Here is a 13,102-nt window from a genome sequence, read left to right as displayed (position 1 = left end):
AGTTTGTGCACGACCCGTTGCGGACTCCCCAAATGCTTGCTTTAGCATTTCATAGGTTTCCGTAGCCGTTTTGGCGAGTCTTTGGCAAGAGATTCAGGCAGAATCGCAGATGGTGCTTGACAGGCTGACAAAGAAAGTTTTCCAGGGATGCTTCCAGGCTTGGCAGCGGCGCTGGGATCGTTGTGTTCACTCCCAGGGGAACTACTTCGAGGGTGATGGATGAATTTAATACCTGAGATTAGTGTACGGGTTTTTATACGCGCAGTCTGGAAACCTTCCGATCGCACCTCGTATGATAAATATGAAATACTGCGCTTCTTTAATGGTCCAACCTGTTTTTCTATCTACGTTGATAAGGTAGTTTTCAAACAGTTGATCTGTAATGTTCTTTTTATCGAAATAGGCGGAATATGGTTCAATTAGTAAAATGTATATAATGTTAAAAAGCTTTTAATAATCACCACCAAATAATTTTAGAAAGTCGTCTGATTCCTTCATTCCATTTGTAAGATCCTCTGTTGCTTTTATAACGATTTCACCAGTTCTTGAAGAATGAACTGACAACAATACAAAAACTGTAAGTATTTTATTTTCATCTTTTATAACCGCGAATCATCGTTTTCATTTAATTGTTTCAGAGGTTTCCGTATATTTAAAAATAATCTATAAAATTTAAAAAATAAACGATAACAAATAAAGAAACTATACGATTTGAGGAATAAATTCACGCGGAATATCTTGAATTTCCTATTGATTACATACTTTCAGTTTTGTATAATACTGTCCATAAGAAGAGAAACAAATAATGTCCTTGAAAATAACAATAATGTGGTTTGGGACCTTACTTTTATAATTAACCAGATTTAATAAATATCCGTGTATTTTTAATAAACATGAATTATGAAACACAAATTGAATATAAATATGCCACTGCTACACACAGAGATCTTACGACTCTCAGAAAGAATACAGGCAGACTGTCTTCAATTATCAGTTGTTTACATTCTTTCAATTTGGTATGGGTTCTAGAAAACGCCACTAGAATCGAAAAATATTGGTCCGTAAAAGAATGATGAAAGGAAAAATGAAATAAAAGTAAATCGGGAAAAATATTCTGTAATATCTAAATAAACCATGTCACGTAGGATTTGAGATCATCACGATGGTGAGTCTGAAGATGACTGTCTTCTGGTCATGGAGACATCAAGGACCTCTGAAACGTCGGTAAAATTCTACTACACAACACGTTGCAACAACCCAGAAGACAGCCATCTTTAAACCACGCCACGTTCCAAAATACTTTGCGGTAAAGTAATGAAAATTTTAAATAACAAAATATTTTTGTTTACTAAAGCAGTCAATGCATATCATCCAGAACTTTTTGTAAATGAATTGCTGCAATATGATGGACACAACAATATTTGACACTTTCAGCATTTAACCTTTAAGATAGCTATTATTAATCTGAAGAAACCATTACACGAAACGCTATCTAATGAAACATCATATATCAATAGAATTTCTACGCATGCTTGTAACGAAGGCCAACATGTTGGTAAACAATGTTCAGAAAAGTAATAGGAGATAAATATTTTTGTAATAAGCACACAGAAAATATTACTAAAAATAAATTAACAAAAAGTATACATAAATTATAAAGTATATAATGATCTTGTAAAACGATTCAAAGCTGTATTGTAAGAAAGGAATGTATTTATAAACTAATCAGACTTCGCAAACAACATAAGCAGAACACTAATATTAGTTCAAACATTTATAATAACTTAGAGAACTTTTAAAGCACTGAATAATTTCAGCTAAGGAAAAGATTTAATGGGGTTACTAGTGAAGACGTTTTAGTTTCCCTCTGAAAGCTTTGATATACGCGGCATTACGAAAGTTGAATAATATGAGTGCCACAGAAAATATAATCGAACTAAACGGCTTTTGTATTCAGTACAAGTGACCAGAAGCACTAGATAAGAAATAAATTACTCTATCGCAGATATCAAGAAAGAAGATACAGTAGAAAAAAGGAACAAAATTAATTTTATGTTTCTGAAGATTTCGCTGTTAAGTTCATAGACAGATTTTTATAAACAATAAAAATATATGGGGTTATGAAAGCAATAAAGAAACAAATTTACCTCAGATGATGAACAGTATTACGATATGTTTTTTGCACTACGGTGATTAAGAACAATACGATGTAAAAGAACATAATAAAAGTATTAAAAATATATTAAAAATTTGCCGTCAATCACAATTATAATATTGTTAAAAGATTAAAACATCATTTAACGTTTCCCATCAATTGCAATTTACATAAAATCAGAAATCAAGCAACTCTATAAAAAGAAATGCAAATTAAATTTATTAACATATAAAAAGCACTTAGAAGTTACAAACATATGGAAAGAATTTTGGATAATTATAGAAAACAAAATAATATATCAATTACAAGCAGAACTAACAAAATTATATCAAAAACAAAACAATAAAATACAAAAACTTAAAACCAAAATACAAAATAATTATAAAATTAATGATCAACCAGAAGTAATACCATATCCATTTTCTTGTCGTATTAAAAATCTTACAAATACCCAGTTCACACAACAAGAAATTAACTTATTGAACAAAGGATTGAAATACAATCTACACCATAAACAAAAAACTTGGATCGAAAACCTAGCATTAGAAGCTGAAACAGCTGTAAACCTAATACCTACACATAAACAAGATCACATACGTCATTTAATAGCAAATAAAATTGAACACTTAATAAAACAAAACAAAAATAACACACTAAGTAATAAACTACACATAAATGAATGGAAAACAATAAAAAGTATAAAACAAAAATTACAACAAAACGAATTAACAATTACACAAGCAGACAAAGGAAAAACAATTATTATACTATCAATAGAGCAATATCAACAATATATTTCACAATTTATCAACAACAACATATTCACTAATCTAACACAAGATCCCACAACAAAATACCAAAAAGAAATACAAAAAATAACCCAAAAATATAATAACATATTTAGCACACCAAAGACTCAATATTACAACTTTAGTGCAACTCCACCGGTAATTACAGGATTACTAAAATTACACAAAAATCCATATACCATCAGACCATTAATAAACTGGACATCAGCCCCAGCATACAAAATATCTTCAAAAATTGCCACTTTTCTTAAAGAATATTGTAATTTACCATACACATTCAACACAAAAAAATCTATAAATTTAATTAATGAACTTAACGAAATCAATCTTAATGAAAACTTACATATATGTTCGTTTGATATCACAAACATGTATACAAACATCCCTACAAATATTTTAATAGATATTATACAAAATATTTTGAATAAACAAAATACTAATATACAAACAATAAATGAAATCAAATTAATAACAAACACCATTATAAATCAGAATTACTTTTAGTTTAATACCAAATATTGGCAACAGAATACAGGACTACCCATGGGCGCTCCTACATCAGGCATATTATCTGAAATTTTCCTCCAATACATAGAACATAATAATATAATAAACATTTTAAATAAAAACCATATTCAATATTATAGTAGATACGTAGATGACATACTAATAATCTACAATACAAAAAAGACTGATATTCAACAAGTACTTAAAGAATTTAATAACATAAACCAAAATATACAATTTACATTAGAACTTGAACAAAATAACTCAATAAATTATTTAGATTTAACAATAACAAGAAAAACAAACAATTTCGAATTCAAAATTTACAGAAAACCAACAAATACAAGCACAATAATACATGCCTCATCCTGCCACCCCATCGAACACAAACAAATGGCTATAAGTTACTTACTAAACAGAAAAAATATATACCCAATATCTATAAAAAACAAACAAATAGAATTAAACATCATTCAACAAATTCTTAAAGAAAACAGATATAATAACTATAAACTAAATAAAAACCTAATAATACAACAAAACCCAACGAAAAGGAAAACATACAAAATAAATGGGCCACTTTCACATACATAGGTAAAGAAACCAAATTCATAACTAAATTATTTAAAGAAAATAAAATAAAAACAGCCTACAAAACTAAAAACACAATAAAAAACATCCTCAAACAAAAACCAATTACAAACATAAACAACCAATATCAATTACCAGGCATATATAAATTGAAATGTAAACATTGCCCTCTAATATACATAGGTCACACAGGTCGCACCTTCATACAAAGATACAAAGAACACATAGCAGCCATAAAACACAATAAAGATAGTTCTGCATACTCTAAACATATTCTTAATACAGGACATGCCTATAACACAATCAATGAAACAATGGACATATTGAAAATAATAAAAAACAAAAGACACAGGGACACAATAGAAAAATATTACATATATCAAAATTATAAACAAAACTTATGCCTTAATGATAATAGTAATGAACTGAACAACCCCATCTTTAAAGCACTTCAGTACCTTGACCTCAACCCTGACAAACCACCTTTCACCCACTAGCACCGCAGTCGGTAACCAGCCACGACCCGATACAGTCCAGTACATCTCCGTTCTCCTATATACGAATATCATATTACTTCTTGGGTAAGTTCACATAATTTATTTTATTATTTTTACTATTTATTTTGTTTTCTATATTCTATTTTCAATTGTCATTGATAAAATTGAAACTTTACTTCACAGTCCTACACAAAATATTGGCGTCACCACGAAATACAAATTACAAACCTAATAGTGACCAGTGATAGTGCAGCGAACGAAGAGATAATAAAGGACAAGAACATCATCAAAAATGAAGACTATAAATCATGAGAAACAGTAAAAATCAGTAATTAGTGATAGGTTTGTGCTACATAACACCCGTTGATGGCTAAATTATGGCCGAAACTAGTCGTGTAAGTTCCTATGTAATCGAGTACTCGATGGGAAACGTTAAATGATGTTTTAATCTTTTAACAATATTATAATTGTGATTGACGGCAAATTTTTAATATATTTTTAATACTTATAATCACAATATGACGCATTTACAATATCTTATAATAAAAGTAAGTAATAAAAATGGAGCACCAATCTATACCAATTGATTAAAAAGGTTAGTGAAATTAAAAAGTTTGTAAAGAAGAAACCAAAGTCTGTATCGATATGGGGCGAAATAATGTAACACGCAGAAATTTGTGGAATTTATAAAAAGGACATTTGAAACTAAACAAAACTTAAATTTTCTAATAGTGTTTTTAAAAATAACAGCCCGAGAATCCTATTCATCTTCAATAACGAGATTACAGTGAACTCAGATACTCTGACCTTATGTTGAAAGCTGTTATGCAAACTGGCAATAATTCTACAGTTAATTGCATTAGCGACCGGAAGTTGTTTTATATACATGTTAAAGAGAATAATAAAACATATATATTACGTGAATATATGGACAAAATAAGGCTATTTACAGGAGTTGTTAGCAGTGATTCAAGGAAAGAGTGAAAGACAGACAAGACCATTTCTTAGGATATGGGCTGAGAGAGACTGTGTAATAAACTTAGCGGAATAATTTCTGTTGATGGTTTTGTACCATTGAAAACACACAACAGTTTTAGAGAAATGAATTCCACCTAAAGAAAGAAATTGCTGCAAATTTCTTTCCAATTAAGAAATATAATCAGTGTGTGTGTTTAAGTATATATGTTTATAAATATACATGTTAAGTCAGAAGTATGTTTATAAATTTCGTGTGCGTGTTCCAGGAACAAGAATAAGAAAAAAATGCTTCAATTAATTTTTGGGCAGGAATTATTGTCGACATGCTTATTGCCATGTCTCTTTGATTATGTACCATTGAATACAAGACGAAAAAAGTGGTTTATGGACAACAGAGCAGCAGTACATTTCTCCCATCGTCTCAGATATAATCTCAATGAACAGTACCCTCAGCGATGGAAAGGGTGTGGTGGCCCAGTAGCATGGCCATCGAGGTCACCGGACCTAACTCCATTGGACTTTTATCTGTGAGGCCACTTGAAGTTCGTAATTTATGCAACACCAATAAACAATGATGACGAACTATGGGAACGTGTGCAGAATGCATGCCAGATGATTCGAGGAAACCCTGGTGTGCACGAACGAATTCGTCAGTTTTATGTACGTCTTGCTCGGGCATGTGTGGATAATGGAGTAAAAACCTTTGAGCATCTGTTATAAAGAAACATTCCTGTTCTTATGCTTGGTAATAAAGGCATTTATTGAAAATTATTTTTGGCTATTATTATAATTTGGAAAATAAGACATTTGCGAACCCATGTTCATAGGAATATTTTTTCTTATTTTTGATCCTGGAACACGCACACGAAGTTTGTAAACACAATTCTGGCTCACCCTGTATATGTATATATATATATATATATATATATATATATATATTTTTTTGTAACGTGGGTCGGTAATTTCGACCTTGGTTGTCAACCCTGATTTATTCACGTCAAATTAAATCAGTTACAGAGGTCTGCACATACAGTCAACTCTCTGCCACAACAACAGTCTTCGAGTCTCTGTTCCCTGCTCTCAATGCGCGCGCACACACTCTCAAACTGTCCTCCGAGTCTATCTGGTCCCCCGAGATCGGCGCTCTTCACGTACGCAACCACATCGGCCCGTAGCACCCCACTGGACACACGCTGGTTCCTCGGCCGCCACGGTCCACGAACCAGGTGCTCCCACATGTAGCCGACCTGTCCTTTCTCAGCGACACATCAGACCTCTCGTTGGCTCCACTCACTCGACTCTACCACACACTTCTCTTACACCCGATTCACAGCTCTGTTCTTTCCACACTCATGGCTTATCGCTTGCCACCAATGTCCGCAACAGCATATCGCTTGCAACTCACTTCTATATCCTGACTCACACCTCAGCTCTTTTCACACTCTCTGCTAAAATCCGCTTGTCAATCAGCTTTTAAACGAAAGCAAAAATGTTTGAACACAACAATGCTAATAAACAAATGCAACAATGTGTGAACACAACAATGCCAAACGCAACAATGTCAATAAACAGACAATTAAACTATTTATTTACATTGTTGTACTGCTCTCACGGAAAAACGTTACACTACATATATATATATATATATATAAGATTCGATGTTTTAACGTGTTGGGAAACATCTGTAACGAGATTGGTCCTCAAAATGTAATCAAAATTACAGTTTAAGAGTCTTGACTTTACTGTAAATACTTTCATTGTAATTGTTTACTTATCGCTCCTAAATACAGCAGTATTTACTCGTACTTTTAGCAAAGCACTTCATTGAAAAACTGCGTTACATTAATATTTATGAAGAACAATTATATTACAGTAGAATGAAATATTAATTTATTTAACAAATTAGATACAATTGTACGGTTTATTATTATATAAGAATTTATTTTATGTCCACATATATAGAAAGTGCATGTAATTCATTTTTATTCATTTCAATTCAATTATTTATTATTAGTGTGCTGCATCAACAGCCTAGTGACCAATTACAGATACAACACAAAGATGAGCACATGAACACAATAAAAACATGAAAGATAAAACAAGCAGAATATAAAATATATTAATACAGAGGACGTAAATACACAAGAAAATTGTAACTAAATTTATTAGCATATTTGTAAAAATAATTTAAATAAATTATACTATTATAGAATGTGAAGAAGTGTGACACGTTTCGTCTCGAATATGTCGAAAACCCTGCAGACAACATTAGCAGCTAATGCGCATCTAGCAGAATGACTGTTTTTGATCAAAGGGCTAACACTGAACATAGAAAAATCTCTCAGATTCCGAGCAGGGGTGTGGAGACCGACAGCTTCCAGAAGGGAAGGACAGTGTTTAAAACCGCGGTAAACTTGCGCAAGGAAAGTGCATCACTGCAATGCCTTCTCTTACGCAGGGTCTGGAGTTTTAAATACTCTAAAGCAGTGGTATTCAACCTGGGGTACGCGTACCCCCGGGGGTACGTGAAGACATCTTAGGGGGTACGTGAAATTTAAAAAAATACTATTTTATGATAAACACCAAAAAATCAGTAATGTAATTTATTTAATTTATTTTAGATGTAGATTATATACTATGTATAACTTGAAGCCACGGTGGTCTAGCGGTTAGAACGCTGGCCTTGTAATCCTGGAGTCTCGGGTTCGATTCCCGGCGGTGCCCGAATTTATAACTTGTGTTGGGCAAGGCCGTAGTCTAAGCAACACGGAGTGTTCCTCCGGGGGCTCCATGGCATCCCAACAATTACTCCATTCACACACAGAAGAAGGCAATGGCAAACCACTTCTTGATTATCTGCCAAGAACGTATATGAACAGGTCCCAGTCCGAGAAAAGGATGGAAGGATCCTGTTCATATGGACCTGTCGTCAGACAGAACACTAAAAAATAAAAAAAAGTATCACTTGAATTATACAGCAACAACTTTGTTTGTACAACGTTGAAGAGAAATTACATCTGGGGGTGCGCGAACAAAAAAGGTTGAATACCACTGCTCCAAACTTTAGAGCAGTGGATTTCATTACAGCTACGCTGATGCTTTAGCGTAGTTGTACTCGAGCTTGGATCTAACCAAGGTTACATATAACATATACAGACAATCGAGAGAAGAGAATGAAAAGGAAGACCCAGCAACTTAATACAACGTGAAAATAGGTGGCAACATTTGTAATATTTAGGGGCAATTGGACATTTTTGTTATATTTATGCTTAGTATTAAACGGTTGAAACGAAAATAGAGACGGAAATTTTGCCCGGAACGGATGATCTTAGCACATATTATGGCAATAAAAGAAATTTTGCGAGTTGCTTGAAAAAAAAATGACATGATTCGGGATAAATCGGGACGAAAATTTTAACCAGGACGGAAATTCTTCGAATTAGTTAATTACACCACAAGAAACTCGGAAGGAAACTCGGAACAGTACCAATAATTTTTTTTAGATAAATAGCCCATAAGAAGATAAGGAAAAATTTCCGGAAAGAATTTCGGAGAAGTTGTGGATTTAATTTAAGTTGATGAGAAATCGAGATTAATGACTTAATTAAAAGTATAATTTAAAAAAATATTTATGAGGTACCTTTAATGATTGACTCATGTGTAAATTTTTGGTTCAATTTTGTGGTTTAGGAAATATGAAAGAAATGATTTACAAAATTATTGACGATTTCTGTCTTCTGGGTTGTTGCGCTGTGTAGTCTGGTAGATGTTTACCAACGTTTCAGAGGTCATACTGCCTCCGCCATCAGCGCCCTGATGACGGAGGCAGTATGACCTCTGAAACGTTGGTTGACATCGACCAGACTACACAGCGCAACAACCCAGAATACATAAATCTTCATGAAGGTATCCGTCTTCTGGGTTATTGCGCTTAACTCATCGCTTCATCCGGAGATTCGAGGTTCTTCGGATCAAGAAAGCCAAACGTCTCTGCTCCCTTTCCTTCCTACTTCGATGCAGGGACCAAGGTACGGTCCCGCATTTCCTTCAGTTCCACCACAATATCCATTCCGAGGCCGCCAAGAGGATCTATCGGAGGACGAGCTTCTGCCTATTACGGGAGCGCGTACACCACACGCGGCGAGAGTTGGATGCGATCTCCCGGGACCTGTTGGGCATGCACCTCCGCCTCGCTGCGGAGCTGTCCACCGCGGACTGGGACCTCATCGACCGCATCACCTTCGAGAGGGCTTCACGTACTGCAGCTGACGACAAAGTCAGGCAGTGCCAGAAGTTCCAACGACTGCATGGAGCTCAACATGCAGGGCCGCGGATCGACACGAAGAAAACTGTGGTTAACCTGAGCGGAAGGCCACTGGAGGATGCTGCCTACGCTGCCCTGGGCAAGGGCTTGAACTATGCAGTAGCACCTACAGTGTTGCACATCGAGGAATTCCTGAGCGGTGTTGAGAGAGCTGTTCGCTCCCTACCTGTGGAAGCGGCCGAAGAGGTCCGGCAAGAGACCGTGCGGATCCTGAGAGCCTCCAAGAAGCCGAAAGACAATCTGTCCGGAGCTGAGAGGAGAGCTCTCCGAGCCCTGCGGAATAACGCGGACCTCACGGTCCTCCCGGCAGACAAGGGCAGTGCGACGGTTGTCCTTAGCACCGACGACTACAGCGGGAAGATCCGAGCCCTTCTGGAAGCTCCGACGTACAGGTTACTGTCCAAGGATCCTACGGAAGCCTTTGAAAGGAAGACCAACCTCCTTCTCAAGAAGTCATCATTTCCAGAGGAGGTCATCCAAAAGCTACGGCCCCAGGGTTCGAGGCCCCCTAGACTGTATGGGCTACCCAAGATCCATAAGGAAGGAGCTCCCCTCAGGCCCATCGTAAGCACCATCGGCGCTCCAACCTACCGGCTCGCCCAATATCTCGCGGGACTACTCGGTGGATTGGTGGGGCACTCTCCACGTCACGTGAAGAACTCTACCGAATTCATCAATACTATCAAGTCGCTCCGCGTGAGTCCTGGGGACATCATGGTCAGTTTAGATGTCGTGTCTCTCTTCACCATGGTACCCGTTGGTGATGCTCTACGTCTCCTGGAACGGCACTTCGATGGCGACGTCTTGAGGCTGTTCCACCTTGTATTAGTTAACATCGACCAGACTACACAGCGCAATAACCCAGAAGACGGATATCTTCATACTCACCGCTGTGAGAACCTCAAGTCTTACATAAATCTTCATACTCATCGCCCTGATGACGGAGACAGTATTACCTCTGAATCCTTGGTTAGCATCGACCAGACTGCACGTCGCAACAACCCAGAAGACAGAAAACTTCATACTCACGGCTGTGAAAACCTCAAATCTTACATACTTAATAATTGCCTCTTCGGACCGAAAAATCTCTCTTCTACTTATACATATATATGTATATGTATATATATATATATATATATATATATGCTGGTCAGGGCGCCCTTGGACATTTACTAATTATTATTTCGAACCTTTCCACCGCTTTCTATTCAACTATAGTCTCTTTCATATAAAAGCCTTTCTGACACTGCCTTCGCAGTTTTAACTCCACGTTTACGAATATTATTCCAAATCCTGTTTTGACAACGGTCCTTTCCCATTCCTTTTACATGGCCATACAGTACTAATTGTTCAGCTGGTATATCATCCATTGTGCTTCATCCTCTGTCATATCCCTGAACTGTTCATTTCTCTCTCCATCTAAATGAAAGTTCTTCGTTACTCTCTGCCAAAAGCTCAGAGAGTATGATGAATGACAAAAAACTGGGTCACCAGGATTCAATTCCAGCCTCGGGGTCGAGACAACTACTGAGGTCCACCCACGCTCATATCTACGGAGTACAAGGGTCCTTTCGCGTGTTCTCAGTATCCGCTAGAATATACAAAATATCAAACTGACCACAATTCACTCTCTATCAACAAGGTTAACAGTGCATGGATCTTCCCATCATTCCTCCGTTCGTCTTCATGGAGCAATGATAAAGCACACGGAAGACATTACCTTTCATTTAGTCCTGCTACATTTAATGTAATACGCGTGTACTGCTGATGTTAATTTCCTAACAAAACCATAACGTTTTAATTACATCTGTTTCAGATGATCTCAAAGTAAAATACGTAACATACTACAATTTCACGAAGCACGACGATGGAAACACATACCTACAGCCTTATGACTACGAAATGTCTTTTGATACGAAAGTTGCATCACTATACTTCGAAAACCTCTTCAATGGAAACAAATTGTTGGGTGAGACACGTATCAATAATTGAGTTCATTCAAGCTAATATCAGGACGGATGATAGATTAAAGCTCTGAGAAATTAAATATCCCAAGAAGGAACAGCTGAACAGAAGGAGTGTAAGGTATGCGTCCAGAAAAAAAGTTACTAGATTGAGTCACATCGACATATAAAAATGGCTAGTTATCTCAGGTAAATTTCAGTCAAGAGACATTTCGACCTACTAAGTTAGTGCAGTTTAAAATAATAAATCTGATATATTTGTCTATATGGTACAAATGCAGAAAAAATATCTAATATATTCCCCTAGATTAAGAATGCAATCCGACGTGGTACAAACGTTGTTCTTCTGTCACAGGTGACGCCATGAACAACTTCTTTAAGGAGAACTGGCGCATTATTTTAGATCAGATTGGGAAACCGTCATACAAAGCACTGGGTAACATCGTACACCAAATCCTAAGACACGTATCAGAGAAAGTGCCCTACAACGAGCTTTTCTCCGACACCGACTGAGTTTGCCAAACAGCAATTATGGGAGACCAGGGCAGAACGGGGAACTTAATTTTTGGAGGCATATGGAAGGGACAATAACAAAGATAAACACATGGAGGTATTTCGTGTGGATTTATTGTCTATTTGAGTTTTAGAATGAGTTATTAGTTTAGATCTAAGAGTTATAGTTTCTTAAAAATTAATTTCTTTAAAGGAATGTAATTTTCCCCATTTTGCCCCGTACCCGGGGCAAGACGGAGTGCGACTTATATGTTTGAAAAGTTGTAAGAAGAAACATATTATATAATAATTATGTCGTAGGGTATAAAAATGATTTAGTACATAATGTAAAATGTCGGAACTCTACACACTTGAAATCTACTTAGGCCTAATGCAGACGGCACACATGTGCACGTCTTCATCATCGAGGTTCTAACACCTGCGCATGAGTTATAGGCCCATTTGTAACAAAACAAATACCGGATCCATCCTTCAATAGACTGCGATTAAACGTCTCCACTTTACAGGCACTTGTCATTATACCCTCTCCTCTGGGTACCCCATTCTGCCCTACCCCATCCTACCCAGAGTATACTATTTCAAATGAGGATTGTCCAACCAAATATTACTTCGTTGAAATAAATAAATATATTGTGTTTAAGACTTTCAAGAAAACGTCTTGTAACATGCATCATTCAGCAAAGTGAATATGAGTAATGAATAATAGGTCTTACCTTCACTGGGCGTTGAAAAAAAATTGTAAAATGTAGGAGCAAAATCCAGCA

The 13,102-nt window shown here is 36.0% G+C and overlaps 1 protein-coding gene and 1 long non-coding RNA gene across 2 annotated transcripts; both read left to right on the top strand.

Annotated features, from left to right (window-relative positions):
* Positions 1 to 9,714: 9,714 nt before the first annotated feature.
* LOC147874228 (uncharacterized) lies at positions 9,715 to 11,392 on the top strand. The gene is made up of 2 exons (XM_087346074.1): positions 9,715 to 10,683; positions 11,369 to 11,392. The coding sequence occupies exons 1-2, from the start codon at positions 9,715 to 9,717 to the stop codon at positions 11,390 to 11,392; spliced, it is 993 nt and encodes a 330-aa protein (XP_087202200.1).
* A 260-nt stretch (positions 11,393 to 11,652) lies between these two features.
* On the top strand, positions 11,653 to 12,841 carry LOC147874227 (uncharacterized). Its single transcript, XR_015534429.1, has 2 exons — positions 11,653 to 11,830; positions 12,181 to 12,841. It is a non-coding gene; the product is annotated as an uncharacterized LOC147874227 (long non-coding RNA).
* The last annotated feature ends 261 nt before the right edge of the window (positions 12,842 to 13,102 follow it).

Source organism: Zootermopsis nevadensis, unplaced genomic scaffold (assembly GCF_977971745.1).
Source record: "Zootermopsis nevadensis isolate Lab colony 2312 unplaced genomic scaffold, Znev_1.0 Znev_ptg000010l, whole genome shotgun sequence".
Classification (NCBI taxonomy): domain Eukaryota; kingdom Metazoa; phylum Arthropoda; class Insecta; order Blattodea; family Termopsidae; genus Zootermopsis; species Zootermopsis nevadensis.
Note: the sequence above shows the minus strand (reverse complement) of the source record. Positions and strands in the feature narration are given on the sequence as shown.